Source organism: Trachypithecus francoisi, unplaced genomic scaffold (assembly GCF_009764315.1).
Source record: "Trachypithecus francoisi isolate TF-2019V2 unplaced genomic scaffold, Tfra_2.0 Lachesis_group12, whole genome shotgun sequence".
In the NCBI taxonomy this organism is placed as follows: Eukaryota; Metazoa; Chordata; class Mammalia; order Primates; family Cercopithecidae; genus Trachypithecus; species Trachypithecus francoisi.
In genome coordinates this window covers 71,174,080-71,198,944 of record NW_022681457.1, presented here as the reverse complement: position 1 = coordinate 71,198,944, position 24,865 = coordinate 71,174,080, and the positions used below count along the sequence as shown (strand labels likewise).

The 24,865-nt window shown below is 50.3% G+C and overlaps 1 protein-coding gene across 1 annotated transcript in view; it reads right to left on the bottom strand.

Moving 5' to 3' along the window:
• SLC1A7 (solute carrier family 1 member 7) overlaps nt 1-20,780 on the bottom strand; it is a 54,432-nt gene extending 33,652 nt beyond the window's left edge. Inside the window, 2 exon segments of the mRNA XM_033226330.1 lie at nt 12,791-12,870; nt 20,631-20,780. Of these exon segments, the coding sequence (XP_033082221.1) occupies nt 12,791-12,870; nt 20,631-20,765 (215 nt within the window). The 5' untranslated portion in view covers nt 20,766-20,780.
• Between the last annotated feature and the right edge of the window lie 4,085 nt (nt 20,781-24,865).

Here is a 24,865-nt window from a genome sequence, read left to right as displayed (position 1 = left end):
AGGAAGCTGGGAGGAACAGCTAATGTGTTGGATGAGGGAGCTGGGAATCCAAGCAGACCCCAGCAGGCTGGGACCATGGGCCAATTCTGCCACAATGAGCCTGAACACAGACATGTGTTGGGCCACACTTGGCTTCCACAGCTTGGAGTGCACAAACACCGGGGTGGGAGGGGGAGGCTGAGCCGTGGCTGCACACGTGGGGAGGGGACTTTGGGTTTTGTTTGCTGCCAGCTAGTGAGTCACCTGGGACGCAGGGCTGCCAAAGGGCTGGCGGGCCCCCGCCTGTGGCTTCAGAAGCCCGGGGGCTGGTGGAGGCTGCTGCAGACCTGCCTTGACTCACTGGGAAAGAGACAGGGTGGGGTGTGTGTGTGTCCTGTAAAGGGCAGCTGGGGTAGGTAGCAGGTGACAGAGGCACGTGCCTGGTTGTGGGGAGCAGATGGGGGGCTGGAGGGCAGGTGCTATGTGGTCCAGAGCACAGCAGACCTGGGAATGCTATGAACGATGGGAAAAGCCCTAGGGCTGTCAGCTCAGCACCAGGAATAACTTTCTGGCAGAGCTGTCCTGCTCTGGCAGGAACTACCTTGAAAAGTGGTGACCTCCCAGTCACTGGAGGTGTGCAAGCAACTTGCTAAAGTCACACAGTAAGTGGGTTCAAGCCCTACTCTGCTAGCATGACAGCATCCAGTCACAACCTCCTGGCACTGGGAAGACCTGAGGGACAGTGAGGAGCCCCAAGCCCTGCAGCCAAGTCCTTGGGCTCTGGCCTCGGCTGACCCAGCCGCACAGGCTCTCCCCAGCTGGCCCTGGGATGCAGCTGCAGGAAGTCCACCAGACAGGCCGCAGGAAGGAGGCTTTGGGGGTTTGTGGGCAAGAGGGGTCCCTTCAGTCTACCTGAGCATCATGGCTTACTCTTCCTTTCCCCTGAGAAGAAGGCAGGCCTAGCAGCTGACAGCCAGTACCATGCCCATTAGCGCCAGCTCCAAGTCATGCTTCCCAGACGGCTCTGCCAAAGCCCCACGCTCAAGCCGACTCCTCCTGAGGTCTGAGGCAGCGTGCCCAGACTCCCACTTAGCTAAAGTCTGGGCCATCTGGTCTCAGCACCCCCTCCCAAGGGCAGAAATTCCTCCACCACCTCTGCTTGCATATCTCAGAGGACAGAGAACTCACTACCTTCTGAGTCAGCCCCTCCACTATGAGCTGGTGATGCTTATTAGGAAGTCCTTCCTGGTGTCACAATGAAATCTGCCTCCAAGGAAGAGCATTGGGCCACATTGGGCCCAGCCAGCCCTCTGGAGCCACATGGACCAAACCTCTTTGCCTCCACCTTGAAATCCATGGAGGGAAGGTGGGAGTGAGGGCGAGGCTCAGAGTGTGGGCAGTGGGTGCTGCTACCCCGGCATGCCCTGCTGTCCTCTGAAGGTCCCTCCTTCCCAGGCCTGGGTGCCAAGAGGGCACTCCACTGGGACCTGTGCAAATGACAAACTTGAACTGGATCAAAAGCAAAAGCTGGAGGAGCCACAGCTGTAGCCCTCAGAGCTCACCGTCAGACTTCCAGCCATTCTCAACCATTCCCCACCAAGAAGGCTGCATTCCCTAAGGTAATCAGGGCCAGGTCCAGTTTCCAACTCCACGTGAGCTGAACCTCTCACTCCTTCCTTGCCCATGGGGCAAAGACCGTCAGGAGTCAGGGGAATTCAGGTCTCCTACCTCCCCTCCCTGCACCAGCAGGGTCCCTGGAGTCTGCCCTGCACAGGGCTCAGGCGGGACCATCCTGTGGGCCTCTCTCCAGCACAGTGGTTCCCCACAGAGAAGGGCGGCAGCACAACAAAACCTTGCCCACCTCCCCAGGTTCTGAGATATGTGCCCACCCTGCCCGGTGTTGAACATTTGCTCTGGGTGCTGTGGGGCTCAGAAGTGAATGAGGTGGGTCTGTGTTCTTCATGGCGCTCTGGCCAGCAGGTGGGGAGACCTGCAGCAGAGCTGCAACAGCAACCTGGGGGTGGGGGTGGCTGTGACTGAGTGGCCAGAGCAGGGCCAGTCCCCCGGGCATCGGGCTGGGCCTCCCAGAGGAGGGCATAGCTGGACGGAGCCTTGAAGGCCAAGCAGGAATTCTCTAACTGGAAGGGAGTGAGAGCATGGAAGTCTGTGGTGCAGGATAAAGCCTGGGAGTTTTTCGGAGTCACCAGGCTGGAGGTCTGACCCCACCCGCAGCCCACAGCGGGCCACGTTTCCCCTCTTGATGAGTAAGGCAAATCATCTGACTGGGCAGGAGGGCCAAAGGCAGGTCCCAGGGCTCACACCAGAAGGTTCCGTGGAGCTTGCCGAACTGTGGCTGCCCCGTGACTTGGGGGGCAGCGTCTGAAGCGCGGGCTGTGCCGGTTTGGCCCTCTGGCCACCCACTCCTCTGCCTCCTCCCGCTCACGGCCTGTCCTGGGGAGTCCGGGCAGCCCCCTGCACACTGGCTCCCAAATCAGACTTTGACGGCTGCTTGGCCCAGGCCCATTTCCAATAAGTTAGAATGTGGGTGTTGGGGAATTTTCTGCCAAACTAGAGTTCCTCAGGAAGGGGAGAAGGGAGTGTTGAGTTTCTTTGGCCAAACATGATTTCCTGATTCTAAGAAAAATCAGCTTAAAGTCCTTACAAGAAATAGGAAGGAAAACAATACACACACAATACAACACACACACACACACACACACAACACAGCTTCACAGACAACCCACACCTACACTTGGCTGTCTTTGCTGTGATGTGGAGCTCACAGGACACTCCACCATGCGCAGCCCTAGTGAATCACAAACACATGGATTCAGTTTCCCCGGAACGACGCCTGGTTTAAGAAACTGAAGAATGAGGGGAGAGAAGGGTTTGGCAAAAAGCAAGCAGAGAATTGGAGGCTCTAGCTGGATCCAGATGCTGGTCTGACCTACCCCTAATTCCTTGTGTCAAGCTTGTCTGAGGATGTGTGAAAACAAGGCTGAGTTGACTTCCCAAGGTTAGGTGCAAACTCTAGCCTCAGTGGAATGGGGCCATAAAGGGCCACACACACACACACACACACACACACAAACACACACGCACGCAAACACACACATGTAGCACCTGCCGGGACCTGCTTTGTAAATTAGCAGACGGCACTGTGCCTATTTTATGGCTGAGTCTAAGAGGGTGAACTCAAGATGAACCCACAGTTCTGGGGCAGAGCAGCTCCCCCAAGAGTCTAGCGGCCTCCCAAGTGTCTTGTGACAAGAAAAGGGCTTTGCAAACTTTGTGCCTCCCGAGTGGGAGAGTGAAACAGGATCACCAAGATGAAGGTGCAGTGTGGAAATTCTTATGGCATCATGTTGGGGGAAAACCAAAGCAAGCAGGCTACAGATTTATTTTTGTGGAAGATACTTTGTGGGTTACACTGTAAGTTGAAAGCAAAAAGGATTGGGGTAGTGACAAGTGGCCTGCTGGGGGGAGAATGGGAAAGTAAGGCTCCCAGGCCCTAAAGGCTTGACTTTTCTAAATGAAGATGTAATTGGCACGATGTTAGTGAACTGTGGCCGCACATGGCAGAGAGCTGAGGAGGGCAAACCCATGGCGGGGGCCCATTGCAGGTCCTGTCTAGACGATTCGTTCCTATACTAATGTCATGTGAGGCAGAATTTTCTAATTTTTGTCCAAGGCTTCTCTGTTCATGGGTGGACAGAGCAAGTTCCCCTGCAGGCAATTTTATTTTGCAAAGAATCTTTTGAGCAGCCAATGTCGGATGAGAAGGCAGCACTGTCCAGGCAAGGGAGGTGCTGTTGTGGTTTGATGGAAACCCCCTCCTTGAGAACTTGACATCTGCAGTTATGGAAAACTGTGCCCATTTGCACCAGGGGATCAGGGCCTTCGGAGAGGAAAAAGACTAAGACCTGAGCCCCAGTTCCCTGTGATTTGAAGTTAGCACCAGGGTTCGCTAGAGTCCCCCAGCCGAGATGGCCTGGCACTCAAGGCCCCCAAAATGAACCCAGTAGCAGTGAAAAGGGAATTGGGGCTCAACTCCCAGGAAGCTGATCTCAGGACATGACTCAGGCTGCTTTAGGAACAATTATCGGGCACTTTGGGGTGACTTGGGGTGACCTAGGGGTCTGGAGGCATCTGTAGCCTGAGCAGCGTTGTGCACATGCAAGGGGCAGTGTGCAGACATCCACCAGGCCACGCAGGACCTGCGTTCCACAGGGCCACCACGTGGAGGGAACCAGAGCAGCAGAGCTGGTGGCAGGACCCCATGTTCCAGCTCTGTTTACACCAGAAGCTTCCACTGAATGAAATAAGCTGACTGTGGCCATGGAGTGGAGGCCTCCAGAGGGAGACACTGGGCTTCCTGCTTGTACAGGGGAGTAGGACCATATTCAGTGTATTCAGTTTCAATAAAGCAAAAACCAAGTATGATTAATTTTGCCCTTGAAAATCTCTTAAGTTGCCCATGGAGTCCAGGAGGTATGGTTTTGTGTAAGTTCATTCAAGACAGTTTTCCTTCCAGCCTTGAAGTGGGTTGCTGTTTCTTTAAGCAAACACCAGATGAGACCGTCAGCATACACTTAGAGGCCTGATGTAAAACACTGCCCCTCTGCAGGCCCTAGAAACTCCCTGGCTTCAGGGAGGTGCTCACTGTTTGGCAGGTTCTTGGGCACTGAGGCCAGTGGAAGCAATTCAGGCCCTCCTCTCTCGAGGCCCTCACCTGGGGCAGAGCCCTTGGAAGGAGGAGTCTCTTGTCTCATTTAAATGATTTTCTCCCTTTTTCAGAGCACATGTAATTGAATTCATTTAAGTTAAATGCACACATGATGGAACTCCACTATAAGGCGGGGGTGGTGGGGAGGGCTGAAATAAACTGAAAATGGCAAACCTGGAGTTACACTGGGTTATACAATTAAATAATTAAATGGACCCACCAGCAAGCAGATTTAACCAGTGGGTTCCCTGCACGGTGAGCCCATAGAGAGCCTCTAGCCAGACCCTGCATATGACTGTCCTCGCTGGCAAGTGTCTTGATCTCTGGGAATGAATAAATCAGTATTTGTCATATTTGATTGCCCCTTATAGCATCGGGGGACAGACCCAACCAGCTCTGAGGCTCAGACAGTTGGGCTTCTGATCCCATCAGCCAAGGACCTCACCCGGCATCTGGTGAATTCACCAGAAAGAATAAGAACAAACTTTATGGAGAAGAAATCACAGTGGCAGAATTAGCAATATGGAGAGGATGATTTCTTCTCTGTTATCCAAAATGTTTGTAATTTGTTTATCTAATTTTTTTTTTTTTTATGAGACAAGGTCTTGCTTTGTTGCCCAGGCTGGAGTACAATGGCATTAACATGGCTCACTGCAGCCTCAACCTTCTGGACTCAAACAATCCTCCCACCTCAGCCTCCCAAGTAGACAGGACTACAGGCAGGTGCCCACCATCATGCCTGGCTAATATTTAAAGTTTTTTTTTTTTTTTTTGTAGAGATGGGGTCTGTCTCACTATGTTGCCAGGGCTTTATCTAATTTTTTAAAACATGAAAACATCTTTAAAGGTCAGCTCCTAACTGTCTTCCAGGGCCCATTCAAATGCTGGTGGTGAGGCTTTCCCTGAACTCTGCTGCCGCTGCCCTCCGCTGCTTCTTATTCATTGAAAATGTATTGATCAGGCACCGGCAGTAGCAGGCCCTGTACGGGGCAATGAGAAATCAGATGAAAGGGAGAGAGTTATATTGTTCAGAATTACTTTTACAGTAAGGGAGCAGTCCTTGTTCAGAAATTTCTTGATGAGCTACTTGGACAGAAGCTGAGCAGAGGCTCCACCCAACCCAAGCCGGCTCCGGGGAGAGAGGTGAGCAGAAGTGACTTCTGAAAGACATCCGGCTGCTCTGGGGACAGAGGAAGAGAGTAGGAAGATTCCGGGAGAGAGAAGGAGGTGGACACGCACTCAGGCGACCCTGACGACCCGAGCCCTGGCGTCTCCTCCTCCCCCAGTGTGGCAGTGCCTGTGACTTCTGTGAGAACATGGCAAGGTGGTGGGATGTGTCCCTGTAGTTATGTGGTAGAAGACTTTGACTCAGAAGAGTGGCGAGGACAGGGCTTCCCGCTGGCCTCGATGACCTATAGTGCTACGCTGTGAGCCGCCTGTGGAGACGGCTGGGGCGGGGAGCTGCAGGCAGCCTCTAGGACCTGAGTGGCTCCACAGCACAGCTGTCAATGCTGGGCCCTCAGGCAGCAGCCACGGGGAACCACTTCTGTCCATACCTGAGGGAGCATGGAGGCAGATTCTCCCTGGTTGGGCCTTCGGATGAGAGCGGAGCCAGAGGACACCTCGATTGCAGCCTGAGACTCTGAGTTAAGGACTCAGCCAAGCCCGCCCAGACTGCTGACCTAGGGACTGAGGCAACCATGAAGTATGTTTATGTCACTAAGTTTGTGATAATTTGTTACACAGCAATGGTAACGAATACACAGTACACAGAGGACCAGGAGACAGCTGAAGGTACTACTTGGAGCAAGGAATGCTCGTGTGAATGGGAAGCTGATGAAGGCTGCTTGGTTGTAGGAGTGAAGGGCGGAGAAAAGCAAGAGGCAGTAAGAATAGGAACTGGGCCAGGTGCGGTGGCTCACGCCTGTAATCCCAGCATTTTGAAAGGCCAAGGCAGGAGGATTCCTCGAGCCCCGGAATTCGAGACCAGCCTTGGCAACATAGTGAGATCCCCCTCTCTACCCAAAATTTAAAAAAATTAGCTGGGCATGGTGGCGTGTGCCTGTAGTCCTAGCTCCTTGGGAGGCTAAGTCGGGAGGATCGATTGAGGCCAGGAGTTCAAAGTTACAGTGAGCCGTGGTCATGCCACTGCACTCCAGCCTGAGGACAGAGCGAGACCCTGTCTCAATTAAAAAAAAAAAGAAAAAGAAAAAGAATAGGAATTCATGACAGATAAGGAGGCTTTGACTGCCATGGCACAAGAAATGGCTCTGGGCGCCAGGTGAGTGCATCATGGAGAGGCGCCGGACCTGGCCAGTGCCCCCATGGAGGCCCTGTGGATGTGCAGGTGTGCACGACTCCGGTGAAGCAGGGCCTGCTGCACGGTCTGTACTGGTGTTGAGGGAGCACCCAGGTGTGCCTCAGTCAAGGGTGGCTTTCCAGGACAGGGGACAGGTGAGCTGCAGCTGCTAATTAGAACCATGAAGATGGAAGAGGCCATCCAAGGGGCTTCCGGCTGAGAGCAGGGACAGAGGTGGCCACGGGCTGGGGGAGCATTCATGACACATCTGAGGAGCCTGGTGATGCTTTAATAAATTAGAAAAACATGAGACATCTGCCAGGCATGGTGGCTCACGCATGTAATCCTAGCACTTTGGGAGGCCGAGGTGGGTAGATCACCTGAGGTCAGGAGTGTGAGACCAGCCTGGCCAACATGGTGAAACCCCGTCTCTACTAAGAAATGAAAAATTTGCCAGTCGTGGTGGTGCGCGCCTGTAATCCCAGCTACTTGGGCGGCTGAGGCAGGAGAATTGCTTGAACCTGGGAGGCGGAGACGGCAGTGAGCTGAGATCACGCCACTGCACTCCAGCCTAGGCAACAGAGTAAGACTGTCTCAAAAAAAAAAAAAAAAAAGAAAAAGAAAAAGAAAAAGAAAAGGAAAAAGAAGAAAGAAAAACATGGGACATCCATAATGTACCAGGAGCCATGCTGGGTCTTCATGTACATTCTCTTATTTACTTTTCATAATAACCCTGTGAGGGAGGTATTCTTCCCACTTTATAGGCAAGGACACTGAGGCTCAGATGCTAAAAGGCTTGTTTACGTTTGCACGTATAGAGAGTGACTCCAAAGCCCTGTTCCTGCCCTGTAGCCTTTGCAGATTTCAGCCACCCTCGCCCATGCTGCCTGCTCCCCTGCCACATTGTGACAGAGGAAGCCACCACTGGTCAAGCGTGGGCTGCACTCAGCTGGACTGAAGCACACCTGTCTGAGGAGGGACTTGGCCCAGGGGCTGGGCCGGAGAAATTCTAGAAAAAAGGAGCCCACAGCTGGAAGATGCCAGATTATGGGAAGAGTGACTGAACTTGGCTCCAACCCTCCTGGCCCCATTGCCCTCCCACTGGGCCTCCCTTCTCCAGAGCAAGGTGTGTCTGTGACCCCTCCATGGCAGTCCAGGGGCCTTTCAGCCCTCACGTCCACCCTTGCAGTCACCCGCACTTCTTTACACCTCACCACCACTCTTTGCTTGTCGTTTAGCTCTCCAGCCTCTGAACGAATCTGTCACACTGAGTACCTGGCAGAGGTCAGTGTGAAAGACAGGGGGTCAATGACCTGATCCCCTCCTGGGATCTCAGACAAAAACAAAGATGCACACGACCCTGCCCACAGAGGGGGCCACGCCCCGCCGGCCTGACCCCTCAACAGGGGCACTTCTTGTTCAGTGAGATGAGTGGCTCTTCCACATAGGGATGCTAGTTTGTTTGCTCGCATAGACGTCACTAGTGGACTAAAAGATGCCTGTCCCCCATTGTGTGGCATGCCAGCTGCAACCGCGAGGTCACTGAGCTAACGACACTCAGCTCATGCAGGTCACACACAGTGTCAGCACTGGAGACAGGTCATCATCCATTTTACCAACCAACGGGGAGGTGGAAGGATTTCCCACACAGAACCTTGAGACAGGCCTTGAATACAGAGTGAGACTTTAAATTAAAAGAGGGTGTGCATGGCAGGGGCTGGGCAGGAACAGGAGTGTGGAGACAGACCCCTGTGGCATGCTGCAGGACTAATGGGTGACCAGCCTCGTTCCAGGACTTGGTGTGGGGAAAGGGTGGCTGTTTGTCCTGGAGAGAAGGTGGGAACAGATGTCATGGGAGCCAGGCTTGGAGGCCCAGACCTGCAGGTGGTTAGAACTGGAAGCTGGTGAGCCCAAATGTAACCCCTGCCCTCCCGCCACTGCCCTGTAGCCAGGTCACACTGCAGAAAACCTTGCCTTCCTGGGTCACAGCTTGGAGCCCCTGGGGATGGGAGTACCACAGCCTCCTACTGGGCTCCGAAGATGTGGAGCCAGAAGGTCTGACCCCAGGACAATCAGGAGGCTTCAAATCCTCAGAACACGTTTGGAGCTCTGAAAGCAAACCTCTGCTTGGACACTTTGGGGTTCTGGTTCAGTCAGCTCAGGGTCAGGCCTGACATCTAAATTTTTCAAAGCAGCTCTGGTGATTTTGCTCTGCCCTGAGTAACAACCTCACACCAGAGTGGCTGTTCCTCAAGCATAGGGACACCCAGCCCTGGGCTGGCCAAGAGCAAGAGCTCAGGGGACAGTGTGGATGGACTCCTGGCCAGCATGGATAATAGGCCATTTTGAGACCAAAGGAGGGAGAGTTCAGGAACGAGGGGTTTTAGGGCTCAGAAATGTGTCATATTTCCCGCACGAAGGTTTAATTCTCCCTTCGTAGGAAAATGTGAAAGCAGTTCCATTTCTCAGCGACATGGTTGCTCTGCACCAGTCCAAACTCTATAACAAAGAAATGAAATGTATGAACACATCCTGGCTTTTCTCAACTTAATACCACATGCATTTCCAGCCAAGAGAACACTGAGTCTGGTGGAGGGAGACCAGGCATTTGAGAGCCAGAAAGTGGAGAGCTGGACGGGCCTTTGTTGCTGGGTAAAGAAGCCCAGGGTTGGGGCCTCACCTCAGATCGCATGATCGCTTGTGGAGGAGGCAGGTTGAGGACCCAGGCCTCTGACTTCTGAACAGGATTTTTGTGTTTTGTTTTGAGTGACTTGTCCAAGGCCACACAGGTAATACATAGCAAGGCCAGGCTGTGTGATTCCAGGGTCCACACAACGGCCTCTAAGGTGCCTCTGTTCTGAGAGAGGGGCAATGCCCAGGCAGTTAGGACAGTCAGCAGGAAAGGGCAGACAGAGCTGCTGCCAAGGGTCCCAGCTTCCTCTACCAGTGCACTTACTTAGCTGTTCAGTGATTGTCTATGTTCCTGTCAGTCTTCCCAGCAGTCTGTGAACACCACGAGATAGTCTCTCCAGAGACAGAGACAATCTCTCCATCATCTCTATGTCTGCAGCACCCAGCACAGGGCCAAGTGTCCAGAAAGCACAATGCATGATTGCTGGATCCATTAATTAATTCACTTGACCAGTATTAATAAGCACCTACTATGTGCCTGGCACTTGGCTAGGTGCTGACAACACAGAGTTGAATCTAGGCAGAGTAGCCTCGTTAACTTTGCAAAGCTGACAGCCCAATGGGAGATAAAGAAAGAAACTAATCAACAAGTGAATGCATGTAGAATGACAATATATGATACGGGAACGGGGTACAGTGAGGGAGAGCCAGGGTGGCGTGAAGGGGTCAGTGGGGAGGGCCTTCCTAAGAAGATGTGCAAGTTGAGATGGGAAAAAAGAGGAGGAAGAAGAGGTGTAAGATGTTGGGGAAGCGTGTTCCAGAGGAAGGAGCAGCATGTGTGGAGGCCCTGAGGTGGTAAGGGCTTGGTCTGCTTAGGGAACTCGAGGCTGGTGGGGACTGGAGTGTGTGACATGGGATGAGGTGGGCGGGCAGGGCAGATCATGCAGGGCCTCCTAGACCAGGTTAATGGTCTGCAGATTGAGTCTACATGTCATGGAAGCCGTTGAAGTTAAATGAGGGGCAGGGCCCAATCTACTTTTCTCGAGATCCTTCTAGCCACTGGGTGGAATGGACGGGAGGGAACAAGAAGTGAGGCGAGGAGACCAGTGAGGTGGCGGTAGAGTCCGGATGTGAGAAGAGAGTGCCTGGGCCTGTAGGGTGGGGAGGAAGCTCCGTTCTTCGACCGAGTAGGCAGAATCTGCAGGAGCTGCAGATGGGGCTGTGGGGTTGAGAGAAAGGGGACAGCCAACGACAGGCCTGATGGAAGACCTGGGTGATGGAGCTGCCATTTGTGGACAAGAAGAAAACAGGAAAAGAAGGCAGTTTGCTGGGTAAAACTTCAAGTTGGTGACATCAAACTTGAAGTGTGGCTGGGCACGGTGGCTCATGCCTGTAATCCCAGCACTTTGGGAGGCTGAGGCAGGTGGATTGCTGGAGCTCAGGAGTTTGAGACTAGCCTGGGCAACATGGTGAGACCCAGCCTCTACAAAAAATACAAAAAAATCACCAGGTGTGGTGGTGCACGCCTGTGGTCTCAGTTACTTGGGGGCTGAGGTGGGAGGATCACTTGAACCCAGGAAGCCGAGGCTGCAGTAAGCTGAGATTGTGCCACTGCACTCTAGCCTGGGCAACAGAGCAAGATCCTGTCTCAAACAAAACAAAACTTGAAATGTTTGTGAAACATCCAAGTGGAGATGTCAAATAGGCAGTTAGCTAATGACATGTGGAGCTCAGAGGAGAGGTCTGGGAAGATCTCCATCTGGGGGCATTGGGCTTGTAGGTGGTACATTAAAGCTATGAAATTAGATGAGAAAAGGCTGGATAAACTGAATATTTGGAGGTTGAGTAGAAGGAGAGAGACCAGGATGGATGGATAGAAAGCAGGCAAAAAGTTAGGAGAGTGTGAGTCCACAGGGAAGGGCATTTCATGAGGGCAAGAGTAATCAGCTGCACCCATGGCTATGGAGAGGCCATGTGGAAGAACTGGACGTGTCGTACAGATTCAGCAACATAGAGGACTGCTGACCCTGACAGATTCACTGGCTCAGTGAATGACTCCAAAGATGTAGTAAGAGGAGACAGTCACTAGAGTGAGTTGAGGAGTAAGGGAAGGCTTCCTGAGGGAGGTAGCATTTCAGCAGAGCCTTGAAGGCTGAGTCCTGAGAGATTTAAATGCTGCTTGCAAAGGCCTCTGTGCAGAAAATATAAAGCGCCCTTGGCCTGGGGATTATCTCCACTTCACAAAGCGGAGAGGGCCGAGGAGCTGGCTCACTGCTCAGCAGCAGGGAGGCCAGGAGGCAGAGCCCATGCAGAGGCTCATCCTCTTTCCTCTCTGCAGAAGAGTCTTGGAAGATGAAGATTTCTCATGGCCTCAGAGCAGAAGGTTCTTAGACACCACCTGGAGCAGCCACTCATTATACATCTGGAAAACTCAAGGCCTAGACAGGGATAGGGTTGCTCAAGGTCACCCTAGCACATCAGTGAAAGGGACCAAGTGATCTCCCATGATTTCTGTGGCCCGCACCCTACTGGGTGAGGTCTGAATTCTTCAGCCTGGTGTTCAACGTCTTTCATGACTGGGCAAGAGCTCACCCTCCAAATTCATCTCCCACCGTCCCTCTCTTGTCCCAAGTCCCAACCTCCTGAGTGCTCAGCATACACAAGCACTTAGTCTTCATGAAAACCCTTCAAAGTAGGTGTTGTTATTCCCATTTTACAGATGAGGAAACTGAGGCGTAGAGAGGTGAGATAATGTGTCCAAAGTTACACAGCCGAGCCAGGATATTATCACTGGAATATCATCAGAGTTAGTTCTCTTTTCTCTAGGCCTTGCTGCGTCACCATGAACAGCCCCTCCTCTGGGAAGTCATCCCTCAATTCCCTGGCCTTGAGTTATCCTGGAGTCAGGTCATGTCCTTTGACTCCAAATCACCTGTTCTGCCCACTAAAAATTCTACTGGACGGAACCAACAATTGGGGCCACTAAATGACTCAGAAGCCAGCAGCCCACAGCACTGTTCATAAAGGCCCTGAAGTCACACTCCTCCCACGGCCTGTGGTTGCTGTCCAGCCACCCACAGCAGGAGCAGGGCAGCAACAGAAGCCATCCTCTCCCCTCCTGGTTCCAGACCGCCTGGCCGAAACTCCACTCTCACCTGGAGACCACCAGTGGCAGGATCATCATCTTCAGCATCCTCATCAGGAGCTCTCCAGGGAACTGGAAGTAACTAATTTCCTGAAAACACAGTAAGAACTGGGGTTATAGCAAGAGATGTAGACTGCACAGTGGTTCCATTCTTCACAATCTTTGAAGCACTATCCCATCTGACTCCCCTGTCTAGCACATGGCAGTGGAGTCCATGGAGAAAGAAATGGCTTTGGAGCCACAGAACTGGGTTCCAATCCTGGTAAACATCCCCCCCCCCCCCACCACCACCACCAATCCACCACAAGCTGTGTGGCCTTAAGCATCTTCTGTGACCACTCTGAGTTTTTGCGTTTTTCTCGTCTATAACATGAGGGTAATAACTACAGTAGTCCCTGCTTATTCTCAGGGGACATGTTCCGAGACCGCCAGTGGATGCCTGAAACCACAGAGACTAAACCTATGGATGTTGTTTTTTGCCTATATGTACATACCTATGATAAAATGTAATTCATAAATTAGACACAGTAAGAGATTAACAGTAACTAATAATCAAATGGAGTGATTAGAAGATACTGTAATAAAAGTTATGTGAATGTGGTCTCTCTTAAAATCGCTTACAGTACTGTTCTCACCCATTTTCAGACCAATGGTAACTGAAATCATAGAAAGTGAAATAGCGGATAAGGGGGGACTACTCTGCCTCACTGGGTCATTGGGGGGCTTAAACCGGAGAATGCACGCAAGCACTTAGCACAGCGCCTGGATGACAGTAAATGTTCGGTAATCCTGTAAATAACAGCTCTCCTCCCATCTGTACCACGCATCTGCCTAGCCATGGAATAAAATCTCTCTCATGTAGCAGATGGCAAGTGACGAGAGGAGAGAGCCGAGTACTGCTCACGCGTTCATTCAACGCGCATCACGCCAGGCATCATGGTGGGCACCTCAACATGAACTAGGCAGGGTTCCTGCCCCGAGAAATCCCCAGCCCAGCTGGTGAGGAGACCCACTCCTAAGCAGACCATGGCCTTCTTGCAAGTCAGTTTCTCCATCTCTTTTGGGTCCATTCTCTAGCGCTTCTCCCCGAAAACGCTGAGAGAGAGGATCAGATTGAATGGGTGTGACACCATGCAGTAGAAACAGCCCCCTTTAGCAGAGTTCTTAGGCCTGACTCCTTCCTAGGCCGCTGGCTCCAGCCCATCCACGGATCTTTGACTAAGGAGCCAATTCCTTGCCCAATAAGCTGTCTCCCAAGTAACAGTCACGTGACCAGGACCTGACACCTGAAGCAGAAGGGCTGCTAAGCCCAGTTAAATCTGACTTTCAGATAACAACGTGTAATTCATTCTTATACTAAAAAAAAAAAAAAAAGTGCTGTTTATCTGAAACTCCAGTTTATCTGGGTGTGCTGTTTTTAAAATTTTTTTAACTTAATTCAGTTTTGCTACTCTGGCAACTCTGGCGTGGGGCCACTTTCTTCAGAGGGTGAGGTTGTGGGTGAGGCAGGCAAATGGACTTTCAAACATCATCCAAGTTAAATTGTTGTACTTGCAACTTTTTTTTTTTTTTTAACCAAAGCCAAACATACTTGGTTAATGATCTGATGCTTTAAAAACCTCCAAATCATCGAATGTTGGTGCTGTGAGGGGACTCTTGAGATCTTCTAGCCCAGCCCACTCATGTGATAGATGAGGAAGCTGAACCGCAAAAGGGAGGTGACGGGCCCACCCAATGTTAACTGCAGCACAGGACCAGGAATCAGGCCTCCTATTCCTGTACTGCTACCATTTCCAATGCACCAGAAAATCTGCTTTTTAAAGAAATATGCCCATCATGACTCTCTCTCTCTCTCTCTCTATATATATATAATTTTCTTTTTTTTTTTAGACAGAGTCTTGCTCTGTTGCCAGGCTGGAGTGCAGTGCAGTGGTGCCATCTTGGCTCACTGCAACCTCTGCCTCCCGGGTTCAAGCAATTCCCCGGCCTCAGCCTCCCAAGTAGCTGGGACTACACGTGCCACCATGCCCGGCTAATTTTTTGTATCTTTTTTAGTAGAGACGGGGTTTCACCATGTTGACCAGGATGGTCTCAATCTCCTGACCTTGTGATCCACCCTCCTCAGCCTCCCAAAGTTCTGGGATTACAGGTGTGAGCCATGCACTCTGCCAACGATATATTTTTAATTAACTTTAGTCCACATATATATATATTTTTTTCTTTTATTTTTTGACACAGGGCCTCGTTCTGTCACCCAGGCAGGAGTGCAGTGGTGCGATCTTGCCTCACTGCAACCTCCACCTCCTGGGCTCAAGCAATCTTCACACAGCTGAGACCACAGATGTGTGCCACCAAGCCCAGCTAATTTTTGTATTCCTTGTAGAGACAGGGTCTCACTATGTTGCCGAGACTGGTCTCAAACTCCTGGACTCAAGCAGTCCTCCCAGCTCAGCCTCCCAAAGTGCTGGGATTATAGGCATGAACCACTGCACCTGGCACCCACATGTATTCTTTACATTAAAAGTGCTCTAATAGTCAGGCTTGGTGGCTCATGCCTGTAATCCCAGCACTTTGAGAGGCCAAGGTAGGTGGATTACTTGAGGTTAAGAGTTTGAGACCAGCCCAGCCAACATGGCAAAACCCCGTCTCTACTAAAAATACAAAAATTAGCTGGGCATGGTGGTGTGTGTCTGTAGTCCCAGCTACTCAGGAGGCTGAGGCACAAGATTCGCTTGAACCCGGGAGGCAGGGGTTGCAGTGAGCTGAGATTGGGCCACTGCACTCCAGCCTGGATGACAGAGGGAGACTCTATCTTAAAAAAAATAAAAATAAAAATAAATAAATAAATAAATAAAACAGTGCTCTACTGATAAAAAGGCAGCTCTTTCCTCATCTCTCTCTATCCCTATCTCACAACTTACCAGTAGTGAACATGCTCAATTCTTCTAGCTGTTTCCCATAGTATCAGTATTTCTAGATAATATGGTCATAATGCTATTTCTTGATTCATCATTTTGACATCTATCAACTTCCCTGCCATGATTGATGAAAACTTAGTTCTTACTCCCTTTCTCTCCACCTATTTCACCATTATATTTATATCAATTTTTAGGTAAATCAATAGTCAAGATTTACAATGTTTTGATCATCAAACAGTGTTTACCGTTGAGCCAAGTAATGTACTACAACCATGCCTCCTTGCTTGTAGCCTAAAGTTAATTGACTGATTTTTATTTGTCTTGCTTTCTGGGAATCACCCACTAATTTCTTCCAAACATTTTAACATGTCTACTAAACTACCTAATGATAGTATTTTCTGCTCTCTCAAGCACATTGGTTCTCTTTTATCCTGCCTGGGACCTTGGTCCGTGAGCTCTCCACCTTCCTGCTCCAGTTTGGACTGACTGCTCTCTAGGCCCAGTGCTTGTCATGGTTCCCTTCTTGAGTGTCATTCTGGGACTTATCCTTTAGAGGGCCCCCTGTTTCTGGGATCCCTTATCTTCTTGGTTTACTTCCTTGTTTTGCTGAAACATCTCCTTTGGTAGCTTTCTGAGTAATAGTGGATGGGAGATAAACTTTTCTGAGTCCTTACATGAGTAAAAATGCCTTTATTCTACCTTTACCTCTGATAATAGCATATGTGAGATACTTCATTGGAAATAATTTCCCCTCAGGTTTGGAAGATGTTTCTCCTTTGTTTTCTAGCTTCCAGTTTGCTTAAGGTGTTCAAACTGGAAGATTTCCTGTTCCTTAAATGATGTTGGTTTTATTCCACCAGAACCATCCAAAGATCATCTGTTTATCTCCACTTTTTGGTAATTTCATGGTGATGGGCCATAGTATGGGGTTTTCTTTCTTTTTTAAACAAAATTGACAGTGCTATGCTTACCTTTCACATCTGAGAAACTGCTTAGATTCTCTGCAAACTGTTTCTCCTCTATTTTTCTTCTCTTAGCTCTCTTTCTAAAAGTGTCATTAGGTAGCTGGACATTGAACATTCTAATTTTCTTATGTTTTCTTTTCTATTTTCATTTCTTTTTGTTCTAGTTTCTGGGAGATTTCTACAACTTTATCCTAGTTATTGACATTAATGGTTTTTTTTTTGGAGATGGGGTCTCACGCCATGTTTCCCAGGCTGGTCTTGAACTCCTGGGCTCAGGCAATCCACCCGCCTTGGCCTCCCAAAGTGTTAGGATTACAGGTGTGAGCCACCAGGTCTAGCCAAAGTTTTTCTATTAATATATAATATTTGTACATATTTATGGGGTACCGTTGGTATATTGTTACATACACTGTGTAATGTTCAAATCAGGGTATTCAGGGTCTCCAACACTTTGAGTATTTATCCTTTCTATAGGTTGGGCAGCTACTCACATTTTTATCTTAGTTCTTCTATTTTTAATTTCCCCAGATTCTTTTTTGTCTTCTGATTGTTCCTTCTTTTTGCATCCCCTCTGTTAAACGGTAACTGTATCTTCACTCTGGAAAGCTTAAGAGGAGATTTACAAAGCTTCCTTCTCCTCCCCGCCTTGTCTCTGCTTCATTAGAGACCCCCTTTTCTCTTTGTTTCTCTCACTAGAGACCCCTTTTCTCTTCGTTTACTCTGTTTCACGTTAGCAGTCTCCTCACGTTGCTGGTGGCGTGGCTTTCAGCTCATATGTAAGTTTGAAGCGCTAAACTTCTGCGTGTATGGGTGGGGCTTGTCAACTGACGGTCCTCAGGGCAGGGCGACAGGCACTGATCAGGCTTTTTCACTGAGGCTGTGTGGGATGGTAGAGGAGTCTCCTTTATAGCAGAATTTAGAGATCTTTTCTCTGAGGCTTCAGTGAGAGAAGTCTCTTCCTGCCTTTGCCTGAGGAATGACGTGGTGCCTAAGCTCAGCTGACAGCAATCTGAAACTGTGCTGGGGACCCCACTCAGATGAAAATGTCTGCTAATTAGTTTGAAGTAGGTGCCTCAGCATGGCTGTCTCCCCAACACACACAGGGGTGGCCCAGTACCCCCAAGTCCAGCTTCTCTGGTTCTTTGGGGCAGGCAGGGGGGTGGAGATGGGTGGATGAGTCCCCCAACTGAACTGGAAGGTCCCTAGGGGTCTAACTGCTCTGGTTACAAAATTCCAAATCATGCCTGGGCTTTCAACCCCAGCCTCACCCTGCCTAGTGCAGCATCTTGCTCTTTTATGTTCTGGAGTCTACAAGGCAAACTGACTTGGTATCGACTTCCACAGACTGACTAAGATGCCAGCTTTCTGTGAACAAGGTCATAAGCTCCATCCACCTCCATATTGTCTAATTTGTTGTAGCCTCTCAATTTCTCTTCTCAACTGTCTCCTTTTATATTCTCTTTATTCTTGGTGGTTTTATCTTTTAAAAATCCCATTACTAAAATGTTAGTGGAATTCTAGGAAGGAGGGAAAAAAATGAATACAACTGTAATGCACCATGGTTTAACTGAGGTCTCAAAATGCTCAGTATTTTTAAATGAGATACTCATATCCCAAGACAAAATCCTGTGATTTTGTAAATTCTTTTCACAAATAGAACATTCTACCATTTTCCAAATTATTTATGATTTTTGCCTGTTGCATAAGCTTACAAAACAAGAAGGGTTTAGTTTCTGAGTCACAGGCAAAGAGATCAAACAGAGAAATCCCAGATTTCAAAGTAAGATGCTGAGAAAGCCAGTTCCTGCCAAATAATTGTTCTAAGCCTCTACATCCTTCCTTCAATTTATCTGGCAGGTTAATCCAGACCGGAATACATTTGCATTTCCAAACAGATGGGAAAGGCAGCTTTGGCAAAGGAGGCCCCAGATGAGTTTGGCTTTTAATAATAGGCATTCCAATTTGTTTTCACAAAATAATCTTCCTGCAGGAGATATATTTTTGTTGCTGAGGAAAATTAAAGAGAACAGATTGCAGATTTTTTGTTCCATTGCCAGTTTAATGCAGCAAATAGTTGAGCGTTCTCTCGGTGCCTGACACAGGGCTAGGCTCAGGTTTTGGTTAAAAAAACCAAACAAACCCATATGTTGTTCAGCAGTGTGCAGCTTGGTGGGAGAAAGAGACACCCACATAGCCAGCTCTGAAGCCAGATGGCCAGCAGTGGGGTTACAGTTACTTTTCATCAGCTATGGGAGATGAGATGGTTCCTGATGTAGACAGGACTTTAACAGGTAGATAAGGGAGAGAGGGGGAAGTAACATGTAGTAAGCACCTACTGTATGCTGGGCACTAATGAATCCTTGGTTTATTCCTCATAACAATTCCAGTAGACATATACTGCCCCATATCCCATTTTACAGATAAGGAAACTGAGGCCCAGGGAGGAGAGAGGATACTGCCCAGCCATTTGCTAGCAGAGTCAAAGTTCAGGGTTTCTCTGCCTCCAGAGTCCACACCTCTTCCTAAATAACTGCTCGAGGCTTAACAGGGTCACCATTGTCGTGGCTCAGTTCTCCAGGAGTGGGTGTTTTCCTTTCAATGGAAGACAAAGTCTAACGCCTGAGCCCGTTGTAGAGATAGCAGTAGACCTTAGTGAGCAGGGAAGAGGACTTTCTGGGAATAGGGACTCTTCCAGGAGCCCATTGACAAAGACTCTCTCCTTGACCACACTTTAGATAGTCTCCTCTGAACCCTCTTTTCCACTGGGCTTTGTCCTTGGGCCTTGTCTTTGGCCTGCATAGTCCAGCTGTAGCAAAAGTCCTGCCGAGTCAGTTTAGTGAGGATCCTTCACCCTTCAGCACCCCGATACTGGATCAGATTCCCCATCCCAGATCAATGTCTGGTCGCCCTGGCCTGCCTTCAGCAAGAATCCCCCTACCCTGATGTCTCCTGCAGCCATTTGCTGTCCCCGACCCCCTCCCTCTGCTCACTGGCTGTAAATCTGCAGCCGGCTTTGTTATCTTTGTGGTTGGGTCCCATCTCTCTCCCCAGGAGGTCTTGACACCTACCCCCACCACAGTAGTCCTGCATACAGCCTTCCTTACCAGTTTCACAAGTGGCAGAAGGATTTTTTCTTTAACACCATGGGAATGTCGCTCCCTCTTCTGTAAGAGATTGGGGCTGACAGGGAAAGGGGCTCTTTCCCAGGCAAGGCAGCTTCCCCATGGCAGTTACACAGGCTGGAAACCCGGGGCCTGGCTCCCCTTCCTGTCCCCCAGCCTACATCCAATCAGCCCCCACATCCTGAAGCTTCTCCTTTTGAAAACAGGTCTCACGTCTGTCCCTTTTATCTGCACTACCAGGTCTCCCTCAAGCTGCCCCTTACTCAGCCCCCTGCCTGCCTCGATACCATCCCCTCTCCACTCAGCACCTGAGGGGTCTCCCAAGCTCCAACTGGCCTGTCGCTCTTCTGCCCAAAAGCATCTCATGGTTGTTGCAAGCCCACACATGGCAATGGGACCTATGGGCCAGCTGACCTCTGTGTCCGGCCCCTACACCTGGCACCTGCTGTCACCTCTGCCTAGAGCGCCTTTCCTGGATCTCTTGTCATTTGAGCAGCCTTTAGGTGGTGTTCTCTGGTGCCTGTTTGAACTCACACATGACCCCCCTCTTTCCCCGCCACAACTCTTGGCCCTGTGTTTGTCGTCATGAGGCACCCTTGCCTCATCTCACCTGGTGGTGCTAGGTTTGCAATCACTCCCCAGGCACGTGACTGGTTCCTCCCTCTAGTCCTGCAAAGTGTTTATCACACCCATGTTACAGATGAGAAAACCGGGACCCAGAGGGGCAGAGGGACTCACACACTGTCATGGCACCAGGGAGCTGTGACACGAGACTGTGACCCCAGATCCCTCAGGCCCACACACCCCTCCTGGACGGGGACCCCGAGATGCTCCGGGTGGCTGACCTGTGGTGAGAGGTGCCGGGTCCTCAGGAAGAAGCCGAGGAGGCAGCCCACAATGACAGACAGCACAGACAGGATGAGTAGTCCATTCCGCCTGCACACGTCCCTCCCCCGCGCCAAGATGGCATGCAGCACCATGGCAAGCCTGGCCTGCTGGCAAGGGGCACAGCACCATTCCATGCACAAGAGGCCGGTCGGGGGCACAGGGTCTGGGCTGAGGGCTCTAGCCCCTCAGTAGGCAGGTGGTCAGAGTTGCTTAACACCAGTCGCCAGCCCCACGGCCAGGCCTGTGTGGCCGCCCTAGAGGGAAGCCACAATCCTATTACCAGCTGCATCATTAGAAGCTGGGAGCAGATTAGGGCCTGGGAAATTAGAGCAGACCACGTGGTCTGGGAGTTCAGCCCTCAAAGCCAAGCATTCCTTTTAAACAGTTGAGTGGACCAGGTACTGGGAGGAACAAGAGGAACATGCGCTTGCTTGGTTTGATCTTCACCCCACTTCCTTCCAGAAAGAATCGAAAACAAGACAGTAAGACATCAGTTATCCTCAACATTAATTAAGCATTTGCTGTGCCCCAGGTGCCATTCTAGAAGAATGTTACATGTACCGGCATATTGAATCCTAACACCAATCCCAAGAAATAAGTACTATCAATATCACCATTTTACAGATAAAGAAACTGAGGTGAGTGAGTGCATGTGCTGTGGGCCAGGCCTGTGCTGGCTGCCTTACCTATGCTAATCACAGGGAATTGTCCCAAAGACCCCGGGGTTCCCACCTTCATTTTTCAGAAAGGGAGGCTAAGACCCCAGGAGCCAGTCCCTTGGCCATGGTCACAGAGGTCAGAAGTCGGGGCTAGGCCAGTCTGTTTCCACCACATGAACAGGCAGATAGGTTCAAGGGTGCTTGGCACTATTGCGGGGAATGTAGATTCAAGTCCAGGGGACCTGAGTTCAAAGGTGGGCTGTGCCACTCACCGGGAAACAGGACATAGATGCTTCAGGGCTGTTTCAAGCCTGGTGCTGGGCACCCTGCAGGCTCTCTGGACCTATTATTTTTTAAAGATGACAGAGCCCAAGAGACTTACATTCAGGTCCCAGCTCTGCCACTTACTGGCTGTGTGACCTCAGACAAGCATTTCATCTCACTGTGCCTCAGTTTCTCCATCTGTAAAATAGAGATGATAACAGCATCTACTTTGTTAGAGCTGGTACAAGATTCCACCCAGAGGGTATTTGGAAGTGCAGTGTGAACCCTGGCGTGCTGAACAGGGGAACAGACTCTTAGGGTCATTATCACACTTAGTGCTTTGGAGAAAGGGTGTCTTTTTGCTATTTCTTGTGGCCTGGCCTGCCTTGTCCTGTAAAGCCAGGGGGAATTAACCCTCGTCTATTTCACCAGAGATCTGCAATCTCATTAGGGGCAGTCAGGCGGCAGGCAGCAGGGAGAGGGAAGTGCAGTCTGCAGTGAGGGTGGGAGGTAAAGGGTGGGGTGCGCACAGGGGCTTCCTACTCCTGACATAGGAGACAGGGGCAGAGGATAAAGAGGACAGGGCCAAGGCAGGGCGTGGGGAAGAGGTGGTGAGAGGGGACTGGGGCACAGGCTCTGAAGCCGTGGACGGAGCTCCCAACTGGGAAGATTCTGATTCCAAATTAATCAGCTCTGTGACCTTGCCGTCTCTGAATCTCAGTCTCGTCTTTTTCAGAATGAGAGAAATGGGCCCAGGTACATTCATCTAAGGAACTTCATTTCAACAAACCAGTCTTCCAAAGCCCCTGCTCTTTGCAGTAGCTTGGGGATGGGGGGTGGGGATGAATACAAGTCTGAGAGGTTTTTTTTCTCTGACTTTGACTCTTAAAACCAAAAGTTTCTTGCTACACCTTCAGCTCCAACAAATGCCTCATTTTCCAAATAATCAGGTGGTTAGTTACTTCCTAGAAGAGAAAACAAACATTTGGATTTGTGTTTTTCTCAACTCCTGGGCTCAAAGAATCCTCCCATCCTGGCCTCCTAAAGTGTTGGGACTGCAGGCATGAGCCACCACACCCAGCCCAGACCTGGCCTTTACCTGTGCCATGATATAGGTGAGTCTTGCTTTCTACTCCAGCTCCATGACTCCAATTCCCAGGACATCTCCCACAGCCACCACTGACTCCTCTCTCCCACATGCTGACACTACCACTACCTGCCTACCAGACTACAACCTTTCTTTCCACTGTTCCTACGGTCTTCAACAGGAGAATTCCAACTCATTCTCGCAAATGTTCTTATAGCACCATTTAGTGCCACACCTCCTGGGTACTAGGAACACAGCAGTGAATCAAACAGTACCTGCCCTGCCCTCAGGGAGCTTATAAGAAAGTGGAGAGACCCCAAGAAAGGACTAATTCACACTAAAATGTAAGTGACTGATAATGAGTTTACTAAGAATATTTGCAAATCAAATCAAGTCTCCTGGGTCAGAACCCTATAATAGCTTACCATTGACAAAGAATCAACTGCCTTTTACAATGTCACTAGATGTGCAAAACAATTTTTTCATAATTACATAAAAAGGAAGTTTGGGAAATGCTGGATGAAACAAAAAGTTAAGCAGGTTATTTCCTCTGAGACAGCTCAAAGCCAGATTGCTAGAGTTAAAACCTCAGCTCTACCATCAACTAGCTGTGTGACCTTGGGAACATTTCTTAACTTCCCCGTAAAATGGGGATAATGCAATAGTACCTAGATTATAGGGTCGTGATGTGCTGCATGCACCATGGTTACAGCATGGCCCAGTGCCTTGCAGATAGCCCCGGGTAGTTACTGTGAAAGCATTTGCAGCAGCAGCCATGTCAGAGGAAGTCTCCACATGGAGAACAGAGAATCCCACCCCTCCTTTGGAGCAGAGAACTCCCTGGGCCTGGTGTTTGGAGGACAAGCCTGGGAAACCCCAGCCTCCAGCACTGAGTCTATGCTCCCCTGCAAGGCACTTTCACCCTTTTCCTCACCCCTTCAGCATTACCTCCTACTCCTTCCGTCACCCCTCCAGCTCCTGTGACACCAAACCACTGCAGGGTCCTGGAATGCTGCATCCTGTCTCAGGCTTCCGCACCTTTGCCCGTACTATTTCCTCGGCCTAGAATGTCCTTGCTTGTCACTAAAGTCACAGGTTAAATCCCCCTCTTCTTCGAAGCCTTCTCTGATTACCCTAGATATAATACCCTCTCTTTTTCTCACTCTAACTCAGGCCGTGCACAGTCGCCAGCTGAGGATTCTCCTAGCTCCCTTTTAAGTGGCTCTGACAAGGAAATAAGAATCTATGAAAATAAAATCAAATCTCTGTTTGTTACCATGTCATTTGAAAACACCTCGATGGAGAATCCTCAAAGTTGGAGGGTATATTGGCAGGGGCAGGGGGGTGCTAGGGATAGCCTGAGGAGCAAGGAGTTGTCTAATGGGCAGTAGGTGGCCTGAGAGATGCCTCTGGGGAAGCTTGAGCTGCACAGACTGAGATGCTATGGCAGAGAAGAGACATTGTGGTGGCAAAAATGAGCGCCACGTCACAGGTGCAGCTGCCTCACCCTGTGGAAGTGGCGTGCAGTTGAGCTGTCCTTCATGGGGCCCTCCGCTCGGGTTATGCTGTGGGGAGAGCAGCAGGGGTTGACTTATTTGCTAATGATTAATGATTAATGATTCGCCAGGGCTACAGGCGGGGCCAACTCAGCCTGGGAATGCGGGGATAGGAAGGCTTCCCAGAGGAGACGAGATGTGGTTTAGTCAGAGGCCTCAATAAGCCAGGGAAGGGGGTTCTTGCTGGTCAAGGGAGAGGGGAGAGGACAGCCTGATTTAGGTCGGAGGTGTGACAGTAAGACCTCCCAGGGCTAGCAGTGCATCGGCAGGCTGCAGTGGCCATCGGGGCTGGGGCCTCACACCTTCCACCATGTATCAGAATGATTTAGGTCTGGCCGGGTGAGCTCCCATCTGGGTCTGTCATGATGACAGCTCGGGGTATGTTGGCTGCTTTCCAGAGACATACCAGAGGCGCCTTAATCTCCCTGACACGTCTTCCCAGCTCGCTGGAAGCTGGGCCCTTCTGGGAAGGTTTTCTCTGGGCAACAAATCCAACTGGGTGTGGATTCCTGCGAGCTTTAGTCACCAAGGGGCTGCCCTGACCTCGCTGAGGGCTAGTCCTTTCCCACATTTGCCTCAGAGGATGGGGGAAAGTGATTCTGTGATGGCAGCTCACACACACACCT